Source organism: Lepisma saccharinum, chromosome 9 (genome assembly GCF_977018435.1).
Source record: "Lepisma saccharinum chromosome 9, izLepSacc3.1, whole genome shotgun sequence".
NCBI classification, from domain to species: Eukaryota; Metazoa; Arthropoda; class Insecta; order Zygentoma; family Lepismatidae; genus Lepisma; species Lepisma saccharinum.
In genome coordinates, this window is record NC_139237.1 from 73953401 (window position 1) to 73981334 (window position 27934).

The following is a 27934-nucleotide window of genomic DNA, read 5'->3' on the forward strand; positions in this document are numbered from 1 at the left end:
TCTACCCGAAAACACTCCAAAGTGCTTCATTTGACACGTCATAACTAGGACTAGGATTTTTATGACTTAGCATAATTTTTTTTGTAAGTGTGATGTGTTCCCCAAACATATAGAAATTCATATTGTGAAGAAACTAATTAAGTTAAGGCGCTTCTTAAGGGCATATTTTGGCATATTTGGCCATTTTATGCGTGATATAGCATATATTGATGGATTTTTGGTCATATTCAGCATATTTTTACATTTTCGAAGTGCATCTTACTCCCATAGTCACTCGAGGGTTTATTTTTTAACTGCAGCAAAATCTTTTTCATTTTTATTTGAAAATTTAGAGAAAGCATTCATTGTGCATTTCAACTCAGGGCCCATAAAGTGAACTAAACATAGTACGTATGTGAAAATATCTCAGCATTTAGATATTGATGTTTGAAACAGTCCAGTTGTAAGGGCATATTTTTTCAAATTATGGTGCATATTTTGTAAACTTTTTGGTCATAAGAGCATATCTTATTTTGTATATTTTGGTGATTTTTAGGTCATAAAAATTCTTGCCCTAGTCATAACACTTGTCACTAGAACGTCTTGCACAGACTCTTGAATTAGTGTCATTTGGAGCATCGTAGTTCTTCAGGTAGTGATTCTGCTACAATCTTTTCAAGCATTCTCATTGGCTGGTAGCATTTTGGGGTAGTAAATATGGTAAGGTTAGGCTAGTTGGGTTTGGTTCTCTTAGAAGAAGAAGAAGAAGAAGAAGAAGACGAAAATGGTTGTAGCAGCAATACCGACCTTCCAAGAATATATTCACGTATATCTGATTCTCAAACTGATTAACTATCAACATCATGTTTCCAATCACTTCAAATCTTAAGAATTTGACGGTAATAAGCTCACTGAAGTGATGGCCAGGCGCCCGAGACTCGTTAGCCTTCAACACTGCTGTACTAGGCGGCCCGGATTTCCCAATAGACCTCATAGGCCCGGGCCTAGAGCGGTACTTTGGTAGGGGCGGCACGATTATTTGTTTTAAATTTATAAGGAATACCTAATTCTCGGATTGCCTCTTTTTTTCTTCGGACACACGAATGGAATGACTTAATGTAGTTGTATTGTAAATATAAGTTAACGAAGAATATTTCTTAAGAGAGATAGGGTAGCAGGGCTCGGAACTAGTTTACTAATTTGTTGTTTTAATTACAGACTTTGTTGTTTCGAATGTACAGTATTGTGCTGAGCCGGGTCGGCGATTGAGGCAAGAACGTGGAGCCTGCCGCTTGCTTTTGAAAGACAACACCAGCTTGGCTGCATTCCAGGAACGCCGTTCCTTGTTACTGCCGGCATTGGCCGCATATCGAAAGCATGATTCGCATTGAATTGTTGAGAATTAAACTGTCGGCGCAAGCATTATTAAAGAGGTTTCGGATTGTGCTATTCTACTGTTAGTTGCTCGAGAATATTATTCAAGAAGTAGGTGGTGTGTCGCGTCTCGCGTGTGTCAGTGTACGACGTGCGTTTGTTGGGGGTAAGTTTAAAACGTCATTACGCTCATTATGACTGATCAAAGAGTAAGAGTCGGTGGGTCGCAATACAAAAATAGAAATGCGGAGAAAGATGAAAGCATTTCTGAAGAAGGTTCCGAAAATCAGTTATTTTTTTATACAGAAATGCAATCAGGAAAATGTGAGGAAAGTGCCGTTGATGAGCCCAGTGTATGTTCTGTCCTATCACTTAAATGAAGTAAAAATAAAAGTCTTCTCTGAAAAACAAGGTAAATGTTAAAATGTAATTTATATAATTAATGTCATATCGTTTTGTTACATTTTTTGTATGTAACTATCATTTAATTAATACTGCATGCCGTTAATAGTAAAAATAGTAATACAGAAAATAGTGATTTTCTTTTCATTCTTGATAAACGGTATGGGGGCGACAGAGCTTGTTTGGCCTAGGGGCGGCAAAGACGTAAATCCGGCCTTGGTACAAGGTGGAAGAGAAGTTGACTCATGGGGGTGTCTTCTCAAAAGATCACCAACATATCAAATATCGCCTAACCAGTGCTAGGCAAAAAAAACAACAACAAAAAAACATGTTTGTGTAGTATAACTTCTGTGATGAATCAATTGCTATACAGTGGGATGTATAAGTATTACCAAGAAAATTGTCCACCACCATGTTTATTCACTTAGTTCTACACAATGCGAGGTTCTAGTATTGATATAAAACTTCCAGAAAACAGCCGGCAACCTCCGTATCAGAATCAGTAAATTCCATTCGTTCAAAACAGTCGTAGAATATAAGAGAAAAAGGAACGAAAATATCGATGGACTAATTTCCTTGTAATATTTATGCACCCCAGTGTACCACCTACTACAACGCAATGTATGTAATTTCCACAGTTTAAATCTATGAGCCATAAGTCGTGTGTTATTATTATTGGAAGTCCATTTAATAACTAACAATATGGAATTAAAACAAGGGCGTGCCGAGAAGGGGTTTGGGGGACCAGCCCTGCAAAACACCTTTCTAGTAGTGTTGGTGTACTAAAATAAAGTAACGCAATGTTTATATCCCGGTGCTCACAATTTCATGTCTATAAATGGAGTGGAATTGTATTTCGAATCTGTACATGAACTTCCAATTGTACAATTTTGAATACATTAGATACTTGAGGACTAAAAGTGGTAAACGTTGTAAGTGTCAAAAGCGAAAGTGTTGGGAAATCTCATCGTCCCGCACATCAGCCCGTAAGAACGTACACACTAGTGACATCTTTACACGCCCTTTGAACTACTTAGAGGGCTACCAGCCACATTTACCACATTATAAAGCATGGCACATTTCACAGTTTAATGTGGAAATTGGTGTTTGAATTATTGTGGCACTTACAGCGTTTACCAATTTTAGTCTTCACTTCTTTAGCATGTGAACCTGTACAACAATTGGTGAGATACCGCATCATGGTTGTGACACATGTAGGATACTATAGAATGAATATATTTTCTTCATTCACCAGACATGTTGACAAACATAACTGCATGGTCTGTTTCAGAAACACAAGAAAGTGATACTATTCATAATGTACCGTATAAAATATAAATGTATATACGAATTGTGCCAAACAGCGCTTGACAGCAAGAGAAGATATGTAAAAGATGTTTAGAATAAGAGAGAGAGAGAGAGAGAGAGAAAGAGAAAGAAATCAGACAATCAGAAAGAAAAGAGACAGATGGACAGAAATAAAGACGTGGCAGAAAGAGCGAGGGAGAAATAAAGAAGCAACAGAGAAGGAACAAAATAGAAATATAGACTCAACAATAAAGGTAGAAAAAAATAAATAGAAGGAAACAAAGAGAGATGTAGAAGCAAGGCACAAACAAACACACACACACACACACACACACACACACACACATATATATATATATATATATATATATATAAATATATAAATATATATATATATATATATATATATATATATATATATACATATATATATATATAACAAAAGAAGGGAGACAGCATAAGTAAGCAATTTAATTTTTATTACACTATCCACCGCATTAATGTTTTGTCCCGAAAAGGTTGGAGAAAATGCAATAATTGCACACCTTCCTGTCATTTAGGCTTAAAACATAAGGTAACCAATGGTGCATGGTTGAATTCAAAAGAGCAGGATGTCCCAGAAGCCATTTGGTCAGTATTAACTGGGTAATAATAATAAAAAAAAAACACAAACTTTCAGGATATTTTGAATCAATTTCACTGTGATTGGTTTACTAACTACAGACCATCACGGTTTCTGTCCAAGGAAGAAATCAGCTGCACATAGTTCTGTTCATTAGGACAGTTCAAAGTGCAGTTTCAGGTTTGTTCGTACGACATAGAATATACTAAGCAAATTGTAACACTTTTTTCATTGTTTTTTATTCTACATTCTGTGTTGTTTTAAGGGACGAAATTATGTTGATTCCAAGTTGATGTTGTTCTCTGCCAATGGACATATTTATTTCAAATCTTGATCATTATATTGTGGAAAACAGATTGTGTGAAAATTATGGACAATTCTCATACTATTTAATTTGCAGCTACATACACAATCTTACATACAATGAGCCAAGAGTCTGTTAACATTTTTCTAGCCTCTTCATATTGGCTAAGTGCATATATAACCACAGATTTATTTTCTTCATCTTTAGATTTTTACAATTTTATAAATATTATAGCTCTGTGAAGAATGTTTTGTCTCTCAGAAAAAATTGGACTAAAAGTGGTAAACATTGTAAGTGCCAAAAGCGAAAGTGTTGGGAAATCGCAACCTCTTTAGACGCCCTTCGAACTACTTAGAGGGCTACCAACCTCATTTCACGTTTACCACATTATAAAGCATGGCACATTTCACAGTTTAACGTGGAAATCGGTGTTTGAATTATTGTGGCACTTACAGCGTTTATAAATTTTAGTCTTCAAATATGTAATTTTATTCTGCTGTGGTCACATATTAACTAATTATTTATTATCTCAGATTTCAAACGTTTAGAAAGTATATCATCATGCCATTGATCTTACAAATAAGTTAATTTTTGTAATGTAACTATAAAAGTAATTCCATATTGTAATTTGTAATTACGTGTAATTTATCTACTTTCTGTTAAATTGCCCTGCATAACATAGAAAGATTACACTGGGGAACAGTGAAATTGCGGCACAGTGTTTGAGAGCTAATTTAGGGCAATTTCATGCTGCTGCATAATGATATATTTCCTGAATTGGCTCTAATTTATGAAATAAATGCAACTAAACCAAAATGGCGGACACATAAAGACATACATATAAATGAACTTCCAAGAACAATTTAATATTTCTTTTTGTGATTACAATCTTTGTACCATTAAGAAACTTATTTATTTATTTGTAAATTGTTGCTAGGCCTGTACAAGGTTGATTGTATTTGTAATACGACAATGGAAGATGCAATTCACTCTTCACTATTCGGTTTCCACCACATATGCAGCTATTACATGGCTGTTGATTTTAGTCCCCATAGTAACGCAAAATTCTTTATTTTATGTTACACATTTTCACTAAGCACTGTATACATTACGTAAAATTGAGAATTTTGAACAATTTCAGCCCATTATCAAATTTTGATATTATCAAGAAAAGCGTGGAGTAATTTTACCTCCTACATTTTCCATGGTGTGTTTATTTTTATAACTGGAGTCAATTCAACTGAACCAATACAATTGGCAATCACAGCTGTTTTGTGTGCTGAAACTGTTATTAAACTTTATGCCACAAAATAAAATATTTTTTTGTTCCCCAGTGTTATCCATTCAGTACAAATTAATGTCGTGTAGGAAATAATCGCCACTAAAATCTATAAATTAAGGATTCTTTTGTTTTTGTATAAAATTTCAATTCTATTAGGCAAAATTTAGGGAGGGACTATGCCTGGCTACGTCAATAGTGTGGGAAGGGTAAGACAAGCGAGAGTATAATGTAGCAACGTTTAACATGCAGTGTTGCCTTGCTGAACCGTCAATTCTGACTTTAAAGGAAAATAGTCCGTAATCCTTCTCAATGTTTCTAACAATTATTGATGTCATGTTTTCATCACGCCTATTGCAAAGACGGGCTGCAAAACGAAGACATGTATTGTCCAAGAAATAGCCAATACTAACAATATTTAAAAATGGTATTATTGATTGATTGATTTGATTTATTTTACTTCGCTTTTCGGCCACTTTTGGCTAATCGCGAAGATGAGTGATGATATTATGAATTGATGAAGGGACAATTACAAATAACACCTAAGCCCACGCCAAGATGGAACCCGGCTAACCACTCCGCCACGAAAGTTGGCCCTACTAATGTCGACAATCAGTTTTGAAATGCATACACAATTTATCATCAATGTAAGTGCACACATGTACACAAGATGTAGTACATGTATGATCGTTCAAAAAACAATTACATAATTTGTTGAAAAATAGAAATAAAAGATAACAAAATGTGAATACTAAGAATAAGATAATTATACGATTACTTACTCACATTTAATGTTAAATTAGGAATCAATAACTACGATAATGATTTATTTAAAATGCTAATATATTTGAACCAGTGCAAGGTGAACACTTATAACTGTTGGCCACAGAATGCTACTCTAAATATGCCCCCCCCCCAAAAAAAACTTAAGTTGTGCCTTGAACTGCATTACCTAAAAGATTTTGTATGTTAGCAATACATCAAATCTCTCAATAGATTCAATACCAACTTCATTATTGTTAGTACCAAAACTGGGGAGGCAAGGGAAGTTTACCTTCTCTTGGTAGACAGGTCTTAGTATTAAGAGGCCATATTGCGGGGCAAGGATTGGCAAAATTTGGGAGGTCACCTGCCCTCCTAATCGCCGCCACTGACTATTGTCTATTTCAAAACTACTTTTTTTTTTAACTTGCCTTTACGTATGAACATTATTAATTTATGTTTTTCACTTACAGATTAACCTCTGCCACAATGTTCAAACTTTTGCTTGCTCTGGCGTGCGTCCTTTTTGCAGCAGATCAGATTTCTAGTGTAAGTGCAAGTGTAGTCCTCGAATCCTATTGTGCAATGAGGAGAATAGTTATTAGTAAGTTAACAAGTAAGTCATAAGTTACCATTCCGTCAGCCTGCCCCCGTGGTTCGAATCCCGACCTGGGCATGGATGTTAGGAGAGTGTCCATTCATCAATTTCATCACCCATTCCCATCTTCGCAAATTAGTCAAAAGTGGCAAAAAAGGCGAAGTAAAATAAAGCAAGTCAATCAACCATTCCGTTAGGTCATGTTTCAGAATTTATTATGGAAGAATGTAGGCCCTATTAGGCTATAATTGGTAATAATTACTTTATGCAGCTTCAAAAAGTGAAAATGCACACATATTTGATAGATGTTTTTCAAAAGTTGAAAACAGAAACATAAATAAACAATAGAATTATTGATAAATTGTTAACAGCTTAATGATGACGATATTAATAATTATAATAACTCTTTAACAAAAATAATCATTAACAACAAGCAGTTAATACAAGTGGCCAGTAATGAATCAATCAAAGCAACTTATATGATAAGTAATACCTCGTCAACAGTAGAGGTCCTGGTTAGTGGATGAGAGGCGTCGGCCTCCGTGGCGGAGTGGTCAGCGCAGCGTGCTACGAAGCCAGGGGTCCCAGGTTCGGATCCCGGCTAGGACATGGTAGTTTCTGTTTTTCCATAATGAGAAAAACCGAGAATATAGTAAAATAAAGTTATATGTGTGAAAGTTGAGAAAATGGGTGAATGACGGGGAATACTACCGCATAAGGGAAATTTTAATTTTAAAAAAATAGTAGTTTGTGTTACACGTTCACGTTCTATGTGATGTGGTTAGAAAAAAAAGCCTTCTTTTTTGACAGTGTAACTTTAAAAAATCCATAACTATGTAGATTCTCCAATAAATAGGATGTGGAAAATGTGCGGCATGCATTTTCAATCAATGATTTCACAGGCTAATTTCGGAAAACATTTCTCATTTACTTCTTACAATATCTTTTTACGACTGCGGACCAAACATGGAGCTATAAGACCATACCTACCTTAAGTGCGAGTATTATTATATATGCATTTACAATCTCTATATTTTTAAACTAGAGATAATTTCGAGTTTGGTGGCACAATTGCTACTTCTTAGCATGCTTAGATTAGGTTAGGTTAGGTTAGGTTATAAAGATATATTAGCATTAGAATTGTTCTGGAAACCCAGAGTAGGAATGAATCAAACATTTATCATTTAACACATCTTATGAATACTATTAATGTAAATCTAAACGATAATGATTGACCAAAACGATGTGCTGAAGGTGGTCTTAACTAGTAACAGCGTTTCACTATTCTTGCGCATGATTTTACAACAAAATGTCAATGTTAACATCGGGACCACTTCGGTCGACTTATACAACATAATATGTCCCTACCAATTATATGTTTCAATTTGTTTTCTAAAACACCGGAATATATACAGTGTAAGTTCTATTCATAACTTAATCAATTGTTTTTCAACAAGAGCTCCAGTTTTGACGTGGTTAAGAATTTTTACATTAACGTTCAGTCAGATGGCCTACCATTTCTATTTTATTTAAGTTTCCTCTGTCAATCTATTTCTCTATTGGTCTTATATCAGTTATACTCATTTTCTATTTTTACGTTCAGGACAAACATCCATCTCTTATTTTCCTGTAGTTTACGGTTATTACAAGCATAAGAAAACAGTTTTTCGTTGTGAGGTTTCAGGAGAACACACGCTCCCTTCATCAGACATTTATTTTCATTTTGACTAAAGATACAGTTATAACAATGGTTAGCCATATTTTAAACAAAAAGAATCCGTTATATAATGGATGTTGTCAATGTTACATTGTTGTAATGTAGCAACTTAACTGTGAAAAGAAGCAGTCTGTTTTATTTTTATTTCAGATAAAAACATTTTGATCACATTATTTTTTTATTTAAAATAATGAATCCTAAATATCATCAGGTAATTCAAAGTCATCATTATTTTCACGAAGTCCCTTGATGTTTTCTGTTACATTAAATTTTAAAAATGGTGGCTTACTCCATTTGTGAAAAAGAAAACTCTCTCTTGATGTTTTCTGTTACATTAAATTTTAAAGATGGTGGCTTACTCCATTTGTGAAAAAGAAAACTCTCTCTTGATGTTTTCTGTTACATTAAATTTTAAAGATGGTGGCTTACTCCATTTGTGAAAAAGAAAACTCACATTAAATTTTAAAGATAGTGGCTTACTCCATTTTTGAAAAAGAAAAACTCTTACATTAAATTTTAAAGATGGTGGCTTACTCCATTTGTGAAAAAGAAAACTCTTACATTAAATTTTAAAGATGGTGGCTTACTCCATTTGTGAAAAAGAAAACTCTTGGAATAACCGTAAACTACAGGAAAATAATTCTACAATGCAAGAAATGCGTACATACAAGGAAAACTATCCTCCATCTCTTACCCAGGATTCGAACCCGGCCCCCCCAGTGCCTAGCGGGGTGATTACCACTTCGCCACAGAGGTCGACACGACTGGACCACAGAGGTTCCGCATTTAAGAATAAAGTGGACTTAAATTTTGTCATCGTTTGTCCTCATATTTATTTACACTTCGCGGTTCTGCCACTTTGGGTTAGTTAAGAAGATGAGGATGGATGGTGATAAGTTGAAATAGTTGAAAGGGCAATCAGAAACACATGACAGCACATAACCCAGGCCATACAGAGGATTATCCTGGCTGCAGGTACATGCGCCAGGACCTCGTTAGTCTGCAAATGCAGTCACGTTGAAGTGAGGTTTACATTTGGGTGTCTATCTCCCAGTAGCTTCAGTGGTAGCCTCGTCGTGGTGGTCAAGGAGTCCCGTGTTCGATTACCGGTGGAGACACATAGTGGTTCGGATCTCACTTTAAACTGTTGGCCCAGTCTGCAAAGAGGGTCACCCTTCACAGTTACGATTAACGAAAAGTGACAGAAAAGCCACGTAAGATATATACAGGTTATAGCAAAACACCACACAAGACCAGGGCCGAACTGGCCCACCGTGACACTGGGCAATATCCCAGTGCGCCCTCTCAGTCCCCTTCCGAAAAGAAACATATTTTTTCTCCAACTGCTCGCAATCGCCGACCTGTCCAGGAAAATTTGCCCCCGCCTTCTTGGTAGTTCCAGTCCGGCCCTGCACGTAACGTCACTTCTCATGTTACAGACCAAGAACTTCAACGTCCTGAGATACGGGGAGAACGACGCGGAAGATGAGGTTCTGGACCAAAGGGCGGAAGTGGAAAACTTCAAAGGTGCCTTCAAGCACTACAGGTACCCGGAGAGTGGGAAGTCCACGAAGCTGATAAGGTCTGTTCGTGTCTACAACCACGTGGCAGAGGATTCCGTCACTTACAACCTCGTCAGGATCAGCAAGCGCTCAGTGGAGATAAATCTTCAGGCGAGGGAGGATCATCTCCTCAACTGCACCATCCATGTGTATGGATACGAGGAGGACTCGGGTACTGTATGCCAAGATATTATTATTTTGAACGTTTATACTACCGTGAACAGTATTGCTACATAATTACTGCAGTTTTACATAAATACACTGCTCCACAAAACTTTTGGAACACCAAGGGAACAGAAGGAAGCATTTGGTGCCGAGTTCCTGTTTATGGATGACAATGCTCGCCCGCACCGCGCACATATTGTGTCAGAATTCCTGGAAACAGAAGACATCACCCGTATTGAGTGGCCTGCATTCTCGCCGGACCTCAATCCTTTCGAGCATGTTTGGGATGCTCTTGGGCGATGACTTGCGCATCGTAACCCACCACCACGGACCCTTCCTTACCTGAGGAACGCCTTCTTACAGGAGTGGAACCGTATCCCTCCAGCTTTGATGACCAATCTGATCCAAAGCATGGAGGCCAGATGTTGTGCCTGTTCGAGGCGGCCACACACCATCTGAGCGCTCTATACTCCAGTTCCATCTGCTGGGGTGTCGTGCTTCTCCAATTTGTGGACACCCTGTATACCATTCAGCAATGTTGCATGTTGCATCTGTACCTTATTGGTGTTCATAAACCCTGGTGAAACCTGTTTTTGTGTGTGTTTTCTTCTGTTCGCTTGGTGTTCCTTAAGTTTTGTGGAGCAGTGTATATTACATACAAATGCAGATTATAAAGACACAATATATTTGATAAGACATACGGTAACATGAGTAATCAGTGGCGGCGATGGGGGCAATTGGCCCCCAACATTTCGCCATTTTTGCCCCCACACTATGCAAACGGATATATACTGCCTTTGCCCCCCCCCCCCCCAGTTTTTGCACCTTGCCCCCCGGTTTTATAACCCAATCGCCGCCACTGAGTAAAATAGTTTACAACTGAACCTAAACTAACCTAAAGGTAATAGAATACGATTGAATATAAATATTGACACCTTTCAAAAGATATACAGAAGCAACATATTTACTTATAAACATACAAAACAGTAATTTTCCCTGTAGTATTTGGCGGCTCTTTTGCATAGGACGTGTGAGTGGTGAAGGTTTAGAACTGCACAATTTATATTCATGTCCATATATTATTAGAATAATTAAATCAAGAAGAAGTTAGTAGTTGAGTGTACCATACATATATATTTTGGTTGTTAATAAGTTCGTGCTGAATGTACTCATCTTTCTCGTATTCTACAGAAAGCAAAGGTGATACTGATCCAAAAGCATGCAAACTGAGTGATGAAGATAACGACAGTCCCGGACAAAGGTTCTTCTTCGAATTCTGGAAATGATAGCTCCAAGAAGAAAGATATGCGAATCAGGCGATTAAGCATAAGTGCATGTAAGAAGACAGTAGAGAGATTTCCTCTTTAATAATAACGTTAGTTTACTGGTTGCATTTTTGTCTTATTAATTAACAGTAAAATAAATCTTGTTTCATTGAATAAAATAGATTTAATTTATCGTTCAGCTTTTCATTTCTTCTCCAGTTGAATTTGTCTTAATTCTGCATTACTTTTCTGTATCTTTAGGATAATCGCGACGATGATGATTAAAAATTAATGGGCACCCGCGCTCAGGAACCGGAGATGGTAAGATCGTGAGTGGACCATTTAGCCACTGAGACGGCTAAATTTTCTTCATAGTCACTTATAAGAAACGTTTAGTTATCATTTAGAGATCTAAGATGAATCTTTGAATAGTAAACACTTTAAACTGTACATACACTCACACCTGTCTGGCGAAACAAATTCTGGGCATAAATTCCACTTCCTTCTTGCATTCATATCTGTAATATTCGCAGTCACTAGAAATTAGTGAACTAACGTGAAGATCATATGCACTACATATATACTTACATGGTACCTATATTAAGAAATAAACTAAACAGAAAATTTCAACAAGTTTATTGTCTCGCAAGATTCGGATACAAAAAAACAACAAATCATACAACCATTTATCACAACCCTTCTGACATAGATTTACATAAGGCAATTCGGTTGCATATTCATCCTATAAACCTGGTTGTTGATATAGTTGTTTAACTGGTGCCGGCTTTTTCCCCTTTAAGAACTAACACAACAGCAAGACTAGTTTGGTGACACCAGAGAGCTTTTCAATCATGGGTTCCTTTCCATGTCAATGCAATATTTTAACATAATCATAATGTCCAAACAGTCAAAGAAAATTTACCACGTGATGTGACAGGTTGTGTGACATACTGTACAAATATATATATTTACAAAATAATCTGAAACGTGTGTTGATTTTATTATAACTGCATCTTTCTGTAGGAAAAGAGTTGTGCATCTATTAACGCAAGATGCACCATTTCCCTAAATTACCGAGTTTAGTCGTTAGTATAGTGATTGAGAGGATTTTTATTATAAATCATGTTAGGAGTTTAGTTTAATATATACTTTCACACACTCACAAACAGTTATAGAATATGAAAAAATAAACCATCTATAATCAGTAAAAACAAGCACAATACTGCATTGGTGTGTAAATTTTGGTTTAAACATTTCTATTTTAAAAAAATATAGCAGGAACAATGCTTAATATGCGTGTGTTACAGCTTCCTTTTTCGAGTTTATTTCTAGGATGATGTTTTCAGTAGAGAATAGTAACATTTACGTCGATTAATGGATTTTCCAATAGGTCTTCCTGCGTATGATCCAATGGGATTATCAAATTAGTTTAAATTGTTTAATTAGGAATGAATTGAACTCTTTTGCAAATTTGCATAATTATTGTCTTATTACCTGTGTAGTCTACAGTTGCTTGTAACGATCTTCTTCTCCAAAGATATCAACAATGTTTCGTTCAAGAAAAATATAGTAGTCTTTTTGCAACTTCCTGAGACAATTACTATATATTGCATTAAATTTGTACATCATTCAACTGGTAAGAAGAAATTAACTGACATATTGACATTATAAACAATATTTTTAACATGTACAGCATATCCTTGTTACAACAATAAAACATCTAAATAATGAACTACTATATTAAAATATGCAAAACTGCCACTTTGTATTATGAGCAAAATAAAACATTTTTATCTACAATATGTAACAAATGTTTATAGGTTTGAGAAAATTTCAGGGAATGACCTCGAAGTTCAGATTGGCTGTGAAATATCACACAACACTTTTTTCTTTAAAGTCGCAAGTGCGTTTGATTCTTAAGCAAGATATCAAAATGACACATAAGATATATCACGCATAAATACACACACAATAATATATTTACACATACAACAAAGTCAGATATGCAATGTTATACAATTAGGGATATTCGGTTTCTAGAAAGACTAAAAAATGCAGGCATATAATAAATAAGTATAAACCTTTTCTTTGCTACAACGAAACAGATCTTACTCGTTGATGCTTCTGTCTTCTTCAATTCATGGAAGCTCTGTTTGGTTGTGAAAGAACGTGACCGGCCCAGTGCTCAACCTTGGTTCTCGAGAAGAAATAGTATATTCTGTTCAAACAGATAACAGACGAAACTGTACAAAAAACGCAAAAATGATTCTTAGGATCTAGATAGGTGGTAAGAAGTCTCCGCATGTTGGAAAGCCATGTGGTACAGGAGGCAAATCAGCTTGTTCTCCTACATGTACTACCAGACTCATGCCAATAACTATATGGAACAAGAAGTGACAGTGGAAAAACCAGTATCCTGAAATAAATAAAAGAAAAATGTTGTATTTACCTTAACTGTTTATCTGTTTGCAAATATATTACAATTTTAGCACTACACAAAGAAATCATACTTTTTTAAAACCATTTTAGGAATGTTCCCCGATTCCCCCGCTTAGGTCGTCCATTGGAGTATGCAACCATCTGGATGACATGGTTCCTTGCTCAAAAACCCTGTCTTGTTTACAGCGTATCACTAGGCTATCTGTGTTACCTCCTTGCCCTTCATAGCAGAAGTTCCTAAAATTGCACCCTAAAGCTCACAAACACATTAAGACACCGTGTTACTTAACTTTTAACACACTTTTTGCTTGGAGAGTGATTATACCGTACATTGAGATTCAGAAGAATACAAGCACACAAAATGAGTATACAAATACATGTTATTATTATTATTATTACTAATACTAGCTGTAACAACAAATTAAAATATTTAAAACCACATAATGACTCAACATATTCATTTCTTCATACAAATATTTTTCCTGGAGGTTCACTACCAATGTTGGTCCTTACATACGTTTTTTTTAACAAATTGTTATTGCTTCTTGCAACGCATTTCTTGTTCTGCGTCAATGTTTTGGAAACAATTTTAAATTACATTAACATATTTTGAGCTCTTCCTTATTAGTGGAATACAGAAAAGAGTTCAACTATGTCCTCTTGTGCCAGAATTTAAAATTAGCATTATAAAATGAGAAGCTTTGCAATGGTGAAGACTTTCCCGTCACACAAACCCATTTACATTACATTTTACTTTCTTATTTTGGTCCACATTAACTAATATTTAAAACATTGTTGAGAAAAATTAATGAAATTTTATACATCTCCCTATACTAGTAAATACGTGTTTGTTTCTTAAAATGTCTATCGTAGGAAGAAAAGAGAATAAATACTAATACTAATTATGCATTCTCGGTCTGAATTTTAGTAAAGTAAATTATTTATAAAGTTCGTGTTAAGAATTTTCACCCGCCAGAGTTGTCCTGTAAAAGAAAATTTACGGTTTGAATAAAATGAACAAATGCGATAAGACTGGTCCTGTCATTGCTTCAGGCCATGATTAAATTATGTCGTAAATCGTGTTTTATGCTTTGCATCTGTCTTGATTAAATAATCACGCTGGTTGTTTAAAATTAGCCCCGAACCTCGTACTGCGGTTATGTGGATGCTTTACAGCTACGCCCGGAAACACAATATCGTAATGTAAACAACTAGAAACCAAGTCACAAAACTTTGTAATACCATAGAGGCAGAAAGGGTAACAACATGCAATAAGAGACATTGTATTTTATAATCTCTTAAAGAAGAAAACGAACATATCAACTGATGTTTCGGAACATGCATATAAATCCAGTATTCTGCACCGTTGGTCAGATATCGCTAATAGGCGGTGTGAGCCAATTTTAAGACGACGGCGATGTTTAGATTTATCCCGTACGGAAGTGTCAAGCGATAAAACCAGTTACAGCTGAAAAAACTAGATAGATATTTAATTTATCAAAGGAGATTTAATATAATTTACACTCCTAGTTGCAAATACATAAACCAAATCATATAACGTACAATTTAAATTAGTGCTAAAGTACGTACAGCACTGAAATCCCTGTGGTACGGGTAAATTTGCAATAGTATCTGTTCAGTATTAATCGTGTATTTTTGTATTGTGTTTTGCTGTAACATTTTAAAATCCATTAAACATTATGTTAAATCATCCTTATTAAAACGACATCAAAGGCTCGGAAGCAACTGCATTGGTAAGTAGTAATTATAATTTTAATATGCGGTACAGAAAGAAGTAAATCCGTTGCATTAGAGTGTTACGTTGTTACCTGAAATTGATTATGCTGCACAATTCAAGCATTATAAATAAGCAAATTTTTCGAGTTTTTACTTAGTAAAATTGTAACTAGCATAATACACTTACCTGGATTATCAGCTCTAAATCGTAACACAACGTATCCATTGTTAGGTACTGCGATGGTATCCTTTGCAGGTGGTAGATTGAACTGACGATTCAGTAAACCTCTACGATCGAGATCAATGGCGTGTGCAAGGTTGATCTTCTGTACATTGGCGTCAGGCGACCGACCAATACCAATTACCTTGAATGCATATCCATGTAAGTGGAATGGATGACTCAAGTTTGGTTGTTGTACTGGAAAGAAATGATTTAATGTGATTATTTTTTGTGCACCCACTTGCACGCTGCAAGTTATAAGATTACGTTCACTAGTTGTAGCTAAAAAAAACGTACAAGGGCAAACAACCTGACCCACCTTTTTGTGAAGTCTACAGATTTAGGTCAGTATAGATAAGATCTTTGGAAGCTCACAGTAGCGTGGTGTAAAATTGTAGTATTTCAAAATTACATGCGTATTGCCAGTGGCGGCAATTAGGTGGGGCAAGGAGGCAGTTACCCCCCACTTTTTGCTACTTAAACTGTCCTTGCCAACCCAGTTTTGGCATCTTGCTACCCTAGTTTTGGAACCCGAGCGCCACCACTGCGGATTGCTTGTGTTACAGTACAAAGTGATAAGATTTTCTCAAGTACAGAGGATCAGGATTGCTTAATTGACTGTAATCCCTCGAGAATTATGTCGAATTCCTTTTTAATTTATATATTTCGATGTTTTATGTGACATAAAATATGTTTCAGGGCGTATAAACTTCAAATAACAGATATATTCAATCCCAAAATGTGGCTCGCGTAAGTAATAAACGGTGCTTGTGATCCCGCTAGAAGGTGAAAAATTTTACGTGGTTTATGAAGAATGTGCTTGTAAATAATATCTACTGTTGTTTTCAGCTCGCGGATATGCCTTCCCGATAGCGCAGTGGTAGCACGGTCGCCTTGTAATCAAGGGGTCTCGGGTTCGATTCCCGGTGGAATCACATAATGGTTCGGATCCCATTTTAAACTGTAGGTCCAGTCCCGATTAGCCATTCTGTGCATAAAGTGGACTTAAAACATGAACTCAAGTTCGCGGAGATGCGTTATAATCCAGTAATTGGTGATTTTATGTAGTATAATTTGTGACGTCTTGACGTCGTTACCAACTGGGCGTGATACGAACTGTAGGCTATATGAGAAGTTACTTGTTATTTTATTTCATGTTGTGCATAATATTAAAGAATAGCAAATGTATTGGAAAACAAGGTGCACGTGATTAAGTTGTTTCATTGTAATATCGTATTCATGAGTATAAGGCTTTGAAAGTTGGTATGAGTCAACGACCCAGCTGTAGCTCGTTATCTTCCAGTGAAGCTCGCAAGAACGACAGTGTCAGATTGTTCAGTAGTTTTGAAATCTACGAATTGGGTGTTAAGTTTGATACCGATAGTAATTTTACCTTCTTGGTAGGTTAGGAATGTTAGGTTTGATGCTCATTGTAGTTTTACTTTATTCTTCGAATTTGCACGTACTTTGTGTTTGTAGAATGAAATGTGAATTTCAAAAAGGGGTCCACGATACAAGAATTGGACGTACGTAGGTCACACTTCGGGACTAAATCTGTCTCTTTTTTGTGGTTTCCGCATCTTGAATTAAATTTCTGGCTTTGAAAAACGTTGAAATCTGTAGATTAAATTTTAAAAAGTCGAAATTTTCGAGGGTCTACGGTCGGTGATGGGCCCTCCTAACCTAACAAAAACGTCGAAAATTGATATGAGGGTCAAACCTAACACTCCTAACCTAACAACGTAATACACCCAGTGGCGGCGATTGGGTTCCAAAACCGGGGCGCAAGGTGCCAAAACTGGGGGGGGGGGGCAAAGACAGTGTATTTCCCTTTGCAGATAAGGTTTAGCATAGTGCGGGGGCAAGACCAGTGACCAATAAATGTATCAGGAGTTTGTGCAAACTTTTAGAGAAATTTTGTGGCTTAGATAAATCATTACAATTATAGTAACCCACATGAAATATCAACTTTCTAATTATTTCAAAACGCAACTAGATAGTAAAGAAAATATATGACTAGCCTACTGATCAAAAAGTTTGTATATAGAGGGCATGGGTGTCGCCCGCCTGGATATTGGCATCGTTCATTTTATGTTACACACGAGCAGAAAGCTTGTACTGTTATTGTAAGTAGAAAAGTTCAGTTTGTTACTATTCGAACAGAATAACCAAAGTAAAGTCTGCGTTAGATCGTAAAAAAAAAATGAGTGAAGAAATACAAGAACCAATTATATTTTCCTATTCTACCATTTAATCCAAAGCTTAAAAATTACAGATTCATGTGAGATGTCAAAGGACAGTAACTTTATGACCAATATTACCCTAACTTTTAAAGGTTATTTTTGAATGAAATAATAACACAATAGAATAACCATGCATTTCAGTACACTGAAATGTAAAAATATAATTTAAAACAAAAACAGTTGTGGATCCACTCATCGGTGGCTCGAGTAGAAAAAACCTCCCAAGAATATAATCATAATACATTTGGAATAAAATAGATTTATTTTTATTAGATGTTATTTTAGTTATTTCATAATAGTAATAATAATCAACCATGATAATAATACTTAGGATTAATATTTCTACTAAATTGGCCAGACACCCGTACAAAAATTTCTGGCGACGCCTATGGTAGAGGGTAAATAGCACACACAATATATGATTGATTTCTTATTATATTTTACTTTCATGAAATGAGTGAGGATGTTGAAAATGCGTGTGACGCGTAATAACATACATGCAGAGACTTCCCCAGCACTGATCCTCACGGGAAATCTAATGGTAGAAATAGATATAGAAATAATCTTATATAACACTTTCGCCTTTCAATCTAGGTTTATTGGGTTTGATTCCCAGTGATGGACATTCTTCACGGGCTCGAATGCTGTTAGACCTAAATAGCCTATACTATGTAAAGCATAAAAACAAGAAACAAAAAATCTAAAATTATTTTAGTACTGCCGTGAACAATAGGTCTTTTGTACTAGCTCTTTAAATGTAATTTGACTCGAAGTATTATTCTGATATTCATATGCACACCCATGTTTTTTTAATGGGGGAGGGAGGAGGCAGATTAAATTGACGCCAGGGGTCACGAGTTCGAATTCAGATCTGGGCATGGATGTTCTTTGTGAGTGTCCTTTCATCAATTTAATTTAATCATCACTCATCCCCATCGTCGCGATTAGCCAAAAGTGACAGGAAAGCGGCGTAAAATAACCTAATTCAATCAATCAATGCAATATTGAGTGTGAAAATTGGGCGAGTCATTTAAATTACCACACTTTCTTCAGGACTTCCATAACCGGCATTTGAGTGTGGGGAGGGAAATGAGCAAGCACTAAACACTCTTGAGTGATCGCCGCAGATTCCATGTTTGACTGGAGGACTGTACATATATGTTATTTTGTGCGTATGTGTATATTAATTTCCTCTAATCATGCCGTGGAGCCTGAAGAGGCACACGCCAAATATGAAAAAATTAAAGAAAGTAATAGAAATAAAAATTTAACAACAAGGAAGTGGACGAAGGTGGTCTAACGTAGTAGTTCAAGGAAACACCACAAGAGTGCACTAACAGTATGTTGCTTCCACCATCTAGCGGCAAAAGTAAGAACTACATGAAGTGACGAAAATGCATCGTTTGTAATGGAGTGGTGCATATGCAAAAGCCGTATTGACCAGTGATGTTTGGTTTGGTTCGAGTTGATTTTTTTAAGTCCACTTTGTGCACAGTAAAGCTAATCGGGACTGGAACCAGTGATGTATATATAGATAATACAAGATAGCCTTTACAGAAAAGCGACGAAATATTTCTAAGATACCATAAATAGGAATACTGAATTCATGTGTGGTAATCCTATTGTAATAGAATTAGATAATTATTAGCCTATCGAGAATATTCATTTCGTTACAGTGAGAATTATATTTTAAAATTATACCAATTATGTGCCAAACTATTTCAGTAGTTGTGACTTTAAGGTCACAATTTAAATATTACAGGGATATTATTGATGTATAATTTACTTATTTGAAAATAATTTCGTTAATAGTAGGTACTTTGGATCTTTGACCAATGCCAGCAAGGGCCATTTTCAAGAATTCCTCTCTTTTTGAAAAACAGATGTGTTATTAAAATTCTGAAAAATTGCATCTCTCTAGAGTTTCTTCTAGAGCATTCAAGTGAATATTAGAGTCATTTGCTTTCGTCATGGTCTGGGTATCTGTGATAGAAAATAGACCTGCAGTGTCCCTAAATCGTAAATAGTTTTCCAGGGGTGGGGAAGCAAACGAGGCATATTTTATCCCATAATAGCACACTATACTCAAAAACTGTCTTTTAGTTTGAAGTTATCATGGTCCTGCAACACCCTTCAATAATTTCTCTAAATTAGTCCGAGTGAAGTGAAATTATGTATGTGAAATATATTAATTTAGGTTGACATTCATTTTCCAGGGAGGACACTGTCCCCCTTGCCCTCCCCCCCCCTTTCCGGACGCCAATATCTTCATGGACTCTTGCTCGTGTAAGAACAAGGGAAGAGCTGGAGCAAGCATCAAGAAACGGGACCGGAATCAGTGGTGCCAACTTATATGGGCGCCTTGGCGCTAAGTCCACCCAATAATTTATCGCGTTATTATTGTTGTTATATTTCTTATCGTGTTTCGTGGTGGAGTGCTTTTTTGAAATCGTTAACAGATTTAAAGATGCATTCTTGGTGTGGATTATTATAATGATACAAGAAGGCAGGATATTTTTTGTGAACTTATAACCAGTGATGTGCCGTAGACTATAAGTTTACGTCTACATGCGTTGTCTACACGTAATCTACGCGTAGATTACATTGGGTTGTAGTTTACATAAACTACGTAGGCAATCTAAAGTGCATTAAAATTAATTCTCAAGGGTTTCATGAAAGGAAAGTGACATTTTCAACTATATTGGTTCCTAACGAAATGAAAAGAATCCTATTTATACCAAAATTTCTCTCCTCTTCTATTATCAACTATGGAAGAAGTTAAATAGTATGCAAAAAACAACAACAGATGGCAGTCGTGAGGCAAGAGTGGTCTTTCCCCATAAAACACTAGAATATTTCCTATATTAGATTTCTTCCTAGGTGAGAAATTGTTCGAATTTGGAAGAAAGAGTATGAAAATTTCTCTTCACACATCGACAACTGATACGCAGTATAATTTTCTTTTAATTCCACGGCGCCCTTTGCTAAGTTATCACCTTTCGCCATGTTGTTTACACAGATTACGTAATCTACGTGTATAAAATAGTCTACGTGTAGAATGTAGACTATCATTGTTTACACGTAGACGTACATCACTGCTTATAACTCAAGTGTTTTGAGGTCGTCCAATATTTTTGAAAAGAGAGAATAGAGGAGGAAAGAAAACCCAATCAGTTCTTGGAGGCAAGGCCAGAATGAAGAAGGGTCAGCGGTGAACCAAGGAAGTCATATGAGCACATGATAGAAGAAACAGAAAGAAAAGGAGATGACATTCCATGATGATGGCCAAGAACATAGAAGACTGGAATTGGAAATAGTGGGTCGCGACATCCCCAACGCTGTAAAGGCATAAGGAGTAGAGAAACAAGAAGATTAGATAATGAATGCAACCTGTTTACTAGCAACGGGAGAGAATCCGTTTAACCTTAAATATGGGTAAACTTCCTTACCTTCATCAACGAGTACAACCTCCACGATGGAGTTGAGAGGGATATCCACCTTGTGGGTGCACTCGCAGCCTCCCTCGCAGTTGGCCGGCCTGTTGTCTCCGTTGCAGAACTGTGTTGGTGAGAGGTCGTGCAGCTGGCTGATTGGTGGAGAAGGCGGTGACACGTATGAGATTTCGTCGATCAAACTCACCACGTGATCGCCAGTTGGAGCCACTGAAAAAACATGAAAATGTTATATTTTGTTACTTAATTTAATTAATTAAGTAATTATTTAATCCATACAAAAATATCCAAGCCAATCATTTAGCCGACGGAGTAAATAACTGTTTTGATTTTATGAATAGTTGGGTTGCGTACATCCTTAGTGTAGGCCTAATTGGACCCATTATAATATATATATATATATACAATTCGAAACGCAAGATAATTCCACTCTGCTTTAAGCAAAACTTTATATATATACACATTTGGACCTATTATATATATATATATATATATATATATATATATATATATATATATATATATCGAATTTTTGTAGTTATGAACAATTTTCTACCAAGCATTAGACGCAAAACGCTATGTATAAAACATTCTTGTGGATTTATAAGCATGCCACATATTTTTCTACTGTACTTTGCTTTTCGCAACAGTTTTGTAAAAGATTCACCCAACACATGAACGAGATGTTTTAATAAAGGTTCTCTTTCTGCGGTCTGTCTACCAAGAAACACCCCCGCCCCCAATACAACACACACACACACACACACACACACACTCTCTCTCTCTCTCTCTCTCTTTCTTTCTTCTCCTGCTCTATCTCCCTTTTTCTTTCCATCTATTGCTTTTTCTCTTTCTTTTTCTCGGGTGTTCTCTCTACCTCATTTCCCTGTTTCTCGTCATCTTCCTCTCGCCTCCATCGCGTAACCTCTCTATCCCTATCATTTTGTAGGCATTAAATGAATACACAACTACTTAACAGTAACACTTCAAGCATTTAAAAATAAGACTATTATTTTTACTTGTTGATACCGTAAATATACAGCATGGCCATATTTTATATTGAACGGTTGTGCTACCAAGATAGAAGGTTAGGAAAGTTCCGGTAGAAAGTAGATGGGAGCGCTAAAAATCCACCTCGCACAAGTAAAACTTATTTTATCTTGAGCTTGCCCCTATGTGTTGTGTCCTGGCCATAGTATTTGTAACTGTCCTTTCATCAGTTTCATATGACTGTTCATTCTTATTTTCGCGATAGCCAAAAGTGGCTGAAAAGCGAAGTACAAGAGAGCAAGTCAATAAATAAATCTCCCTTCAATACCTCTCTGTACGTGTTACACATAGCTCTGCTGTAAATTACTGACATTTTGCTCGTGGGTTAATGCGGGCAGGACAATGATATCACCGTTTGCTACACTTCACCCATAGAGGCGCCCCTGAATAGGATTCTTTCAGTATGATATCTGGCATTTTTTTAAAATATATATTCCCTCCAAAACGTTGCTTTGTGGTTTCCATTGTCTACGTTAGACGTGATTTCCGGCACGTACACGTCCAAGCAGATATAATCACACATTGGATAATAAACATTTTCTCGAGCAGGCCTCATCTCGAGGAAAATATCAACTCGGGGCAAGCCACGACACCTATTGACCTGTTGGGTGAGATGAGTCAAGGCAAATGGATAATAAACCTTTTCCTACTCTCATAAAAATTGGCAATAGTTAGGCTGGAGAGTTCAGTGAATTAACCCATCTCTAACTAGGCACTGATAATGATCATGATAATGACACATTTTAAAATTAATCGGGAATCATGCGATTCGTTACGTACCCAAATATCTCTGATAGTTGTGTGGACGGAAGAGCTGATCCTCTTGGAAGAACTGGAATCTGAAGGGAAGGAAGATTTTGACGTCAGCGTGTTGCTGGAGAACGCCTGGATCGACGTGTTCGGCGTTTTTCAACTGTGACACACAGATGGCATCAGTTCTGTCCGTATTGCAGATTGCATCTAGTGGATTCAATACCTAATAATGAAAACATATCAATTAAGTTTTATCTCACGAAAACATAATTACAATAAAAATATTAAACAAATGGCACACGAAATAGAAATTATAGAAAAAAGAATCTTTGATTTTCAAATACCGCGGAAAATATTGTTTAAAATAAGTACATGATTCTATTGAAAATAGTGTGTTTATGTAGCACGTACTGCTTCGAATTTTCATAACTTGCTATATTAGCACAAGATAATGGTGCTCAAGTATATAGAGGTGCAATATTCTCGTGCAAATATAGCAAGTTATGAAAATTCGAAGTAGTATTTGCTACTTAAACAAACACTATAGAGCTTGTTGTCGAACTTTGAACCGTAAGAGAGCGGAGGGAGCGTGGGCGATGCAATTAGCTACTTACCTTATAATCCTGCCCCTGTGTTGCCAAAATGTGCGGCATTCTTTAACGCATGTATTCAGTGCCAAGTGTTTTTATTATAAAGGGGGAATACTTTACTCGGTGAAAGCAGAGATGTTATACATTACATTGTTGAAGTTGTTGAGAACGAAGCAAGAGAAGGAAATAATGTATATGGCGGCAACACAGGGCAGAAGAGAAAGGAAAGCGAAAGGAGAAAACAAATGACTGTTCACTTTAGTTCATGAATATGCTAGAGTTTTCCTTATCTTTGTTGAGCTGTACGTCTTGATTTTGCAACGTCCGCATTGTTATTTGTAGTGCCGAGAGCGCTACGACGCCAGGGGTCCCGGGTTCGAATCCCAGCTTGGGCAAGGCTGTTCTTTCTGAGTGCCCCTTCATCAATTTCATGATATCATTCATCTTCATCTTCGCGATTAGCCAAAAGTGGCAGAAAAGCGAAGTAAAATAAACGAAATCAAGCAATTAAAACATGCCTTTGTAAAAATACCATGAGAGTAGAAACGTCACTAGTTTTAGTAATGTAGTGGTTGTGACAAAAATCAGGGTTAACTTTATCCCAGAATGTCACTGTTGGGTGAGGAACTATCGAAGGGTTATAATTAGACTATGATGACCGATGCTATGTTAATCTGTGATTTGCAACGAACAAATATGCAGCGCTTGATGAGTTTGGGTGACGTATCGCCTTAACTGGCAACACTATCAGGTCGAAAGATTGTCAACAGAGGCAGCCAACTTACCACGCCCTGTGGCAGACCGAAGTCATAAGATGGCATAGCGGTGAGTGGAGTGTAAGGTCCTCTTGCGTAACGCAGCACTGCGAGCTGCTGGGCTCTAGTGATTCCGCATTCGCCGAGTCCACGAGCCTGGATCCAGTAGGCTCCAACGGGTTGGTCGGCTTCGATGACGAAATCGTAACGTTCACCTAGAAAGATAAAAAGATAACGCAAATCAAGACAAGCGTTTTCGAGACACATATTTGCGAATCACCCTGTAGGTGATCTCGTACATCATGAGCGGGGGCAAAATTTGTGATCCAGCCGAAGGGGGCGTGGTGTGTAGTTCATTCGAAACACAGCACGACCACGATGTCTGGTTCAGGGTCCCTTAATAAATTTAGTGGTATCATCGCTCACACTCATGGTTGCGATTAGCCAGAAGTGGTAGAGAAGCTACGCTAAATAACAAATATACAAAATACACTCGCCTCACTACGTAGCATTGTTGTCCAAGGTGCAGTGCGATCGACACTATCATTTGTTTTATCGTGTATTAGTAAAAGTTGTTTTTTTCAGTTAATTTTACAAAATGCTATACTCCATGAGGCCTTAAAAATATCGCTCCGCGGGCTTGCAGCAGGCGACAATATTGGGGGGTGTCTGCGAGAACCAATCAGATCCGCGAATGAGCGAGCCCGGTTGCCACAGCTAGTCGCTGCACCCTTCTGGAAGGGTGAGTGGCCTCTGCCTGTTGCTACCTCGGCCTGTTTGTTCGCTGAGGAGCAGAAAGTATCGGCAACAGTGTGCGAGCGACTTCTGCTGTTAGCCCGCGAAGCGCTCTTTCTAAGGCTTCCCGCAGTATAATATGAGTACATGAAAATTGCGCTGCACAAATTACATAGTACTACCAAATTCGTTTATTATAGTGCAGTACTTGATTATTCAAAATGATTATCCTTATTGATATTTAAAATGAGCATATGTTTTGCGCTCACAGCGCCTCCTACGATGTGCACCTATAAGTGGTAATGATTTAATTTGTATGAATTACATAGCAACGCATTCTGCTTGCTGACTTGAATTGTTGTCCTTCGTACATTGACACGTCTATATAGTATGCATTGGCCGCTAATAGAAGGGTTCTGGGTTCGAACCATCTAGGATGGTGTTCTCTCCGATAAATAAGGTTTTAAACTAATGATCCAGAGGCAAGACCCTTGTGAAAGAACATTGTTTACCTCTTTTTCGGAAACTGATTTGAACAAGGTCGAAATTATTTTCCCCGGAGTCCCGGAAACTCACCTGTGAAGAAGATGATGGTGTCGACCGGAGTCGGCTGCACGGACTCTCCGTCTGAAGCAATGACCAGCATCCGGTGGTTCTGGATCGTCACCTGGAAGGGGCACACGGTGCTTCCGGAGTTGATCATTCTGAACCTGTACCTCCTGCCCGGAGTCACCTGGAAGACCTCCATCGGGGTGTTGGTGGTGAATCCTGTGTTGGCGTCCTGGGAATGTAACGACATTACATTTTAAATAATTAAAGTTTCGAGTTAGTGACAATTTCAGAAGTAATGTAAGAACTTGAAGACTATCATTAACTTTAATAATCAGAACGTATGATGATATCTTACAATAAAGGGGTCATCCAACTATGAAGAACCTACTATTCCTGTTGTGACTGTTTAGCTTGTTATGTACTGTTTATTTCTTGCTTAACATACATGACCTATAATACATTTCTTGTCATTAATTTCAATTTTGTTATAATTCGTGAAAATATTATGTTGAAATAATATGATGTATAATAATGATCACTGTTCACGTAGTATACATCCTGGTAACTCTTTCATGCAGGTCAACGAGGCTCTGGCGCCTGGAACCACGGCCAGGATAACCCTTTGTGTGATTGTGTTATCTCGTGTTTGTCCCCTGTGTTGAATGCCCCTTTACAGCCTCAACTTTCAACCTACTTACGGTGATTTTATATTTTACTATGCAGAGATAGTATAGTTTTAGTTTTTGCTAGGTAATGAATGAATTAGTTTGAGTAAGGAAGTTTTTAAGAAACATATTTTATTGTCAGGGGCCTGTCCTCAATTTCATTTTAGTTAAGAGGCTTATCCTCATATTGAGTGACGGGCAAAAATAGCCTATGTGCTGATGTACCCATTCTATAAAAATCAATCAATCAGCAGGATTTATTCCAATGAGGAGCAAGAAAGATAATTTCTTTCCAGGCGGGCAAAGGACGAATATTTTCCCCCAAAATAGTGATGCCCCCTCAAAAAACACTATTTCAGTCTGAAATTATATCATGTTTCTTCAACGAATTTATAATAATTAACATAAATTACTGTGACTGACATGAATTATGTGTGAAATATATAATTTTTAGGTACACATTCATTTTTCAGGGGGGGGCGTGCCCCCCCCTTGCCCCTCTTCCGAACACACATGTCAATCAGTCACATTACTGTTAATGTAAAATTTAGCTGCATAAATTCTGTACATGACAAATTAATTAAAGTAAATAAATAAGTGTGTTAATATGTGTAAGATTTATAAAATTGGCATCCAAGTTTTTGTTGAAGTTTAACAAAATGTAAGCAACTATTTGATATCTAAGATGGCTGCCAGAGTGTAGACACGTAACAAATCGTGCTCTGAGTTTTGCTCCAGTGTATGAAGTATATACAGTATTTACGTACGTTGTGTGGCGAAATAACAACTAAGCGAAATCATATGTTATGGTTTCATTGTAACGTTTGCAGTGTAATTCTCTGTGTATTTGGAAGTGGGACGTAACGTGAGTTTTTGTTATTTTGATAGCATGACGCGTACTCTCTCTGGCAAGACAACTCACGTGATCAGTTCCCCAGGAACAACAACAACGGCAATAAGCAGCAAGAACTCGTACAACAGGTATGTGAAGATGTTAGAGCAAGAACTCGTACAACAGGTATGTGAAGGTGTTAGAGCAAGAACTCGTACAACAGGTATGTGAAGATGTTAGAGCAAGAACTTGTACAACAGGTATGTGAAGATGTTAGAGCAATAGTACAAACCTCAGAGATTTTATCGTCGATTATATCATAGAGTCGGTGACTAAGGTAGTGGTAAATAGGTAATGAAATTTAATGTAGTTGAAATGAATGACCTAAGGAAGAAACTGAAAAGTAGAGACGTGCTGATTTAATAATTACAGGATTAGATCGTTGAGTTGGAACAGTATCCAAGGACAGATGACCTTCGTATTTTTGGTATAAGTGAAACACAACAACAGGAGGATACTGATAGTCGAGGAATGACTAAGTATAGTAGTAAACCCAAATGAAATCAGCCAAAAC

The 27934-nt window shown here is 36.9% G+C and overlaps 2 protein-coding genes across 2 annotated transcripts in view; one reads left to right on the forward strand and one right to left on the reverse strand.

Moving 5' to 3' along the window:
* Positions 1–3752: 3752 nt before the first annotated feature.
* LOC145992731 (uncharacterized) lies at positions 3753–11530 on the forward strand. The gene is made up of 4 exons (XM_083129116.1): positions 3753–3865; positions 6504–6579; positions 9785–10079; positions 11264–11530. The coding sequence occupies exons 2-4, from the start codon at positions 6520–6522 to the stop codon at positions 11356–11358; spliced, it is 450 nt and encodes a 149-aa protein (XP_082985242.1). The 5' UTR covers positions 3753–3865; positions 6504–6519; the 3' UTR covers positions 11359–11530.
* Positions 11531–11958: 428 nt separating this feature from the next.
* Positions 11959–27934, reverse strand: part of stw (laccase) — a 132026-nt gene continuing 116050 nt past the window's right edge. The window contains exons 6-11 of the mRNA XM_083128418.1: positions 25888–26092; positions 24607–24791; positions 23259–23454; positions 21426–21638; positions 15701–15931; positions 11959–13753 (exon numbers count right to left, since the gene is read on the reverse strand). Of these exons, the coding sequence (XP_082984544.1) occupies positions 13614–13753; positions 15701–15931; positions 21426–21638; positions 23259–23454; positions 24607–24791; positions 25888–26092 (1170 nt within the window). The 3' untranslated portion in view covers positions 11959–13613. The remainder of the gene's footprint in view (positions 13754–15700; positions 15932–21425; positions 21639–23258; positions 23455–24606; positions 24792–25887; positions 26093–27934) is intronic.

Bases quoted from the DNA above. Each gene is read 5' to 3' on its own strand.
- LOC145992731 (XM_083129116.1), top strand. From the start codon at position 6,520: ATGTTCAAACTTTTGCTTGCTCTGGCGTGCGTCCTTTTTGCAGCAGAT. The intron at 6,580-9,784 runs GTAAGTGCAAGT...CTCATGTTACAG, and splicing joins CAGCAGATCAGATTTCTAGT to ACCAAGAACTTCAACGTCCT. The intron at 10,080-11,263 runs GTACTGTATGCC...CGTATTCTACAG, and splicing joins TGGATACGAGGAGGACTCGG to AAAGCAAAGGTGATACTGAT.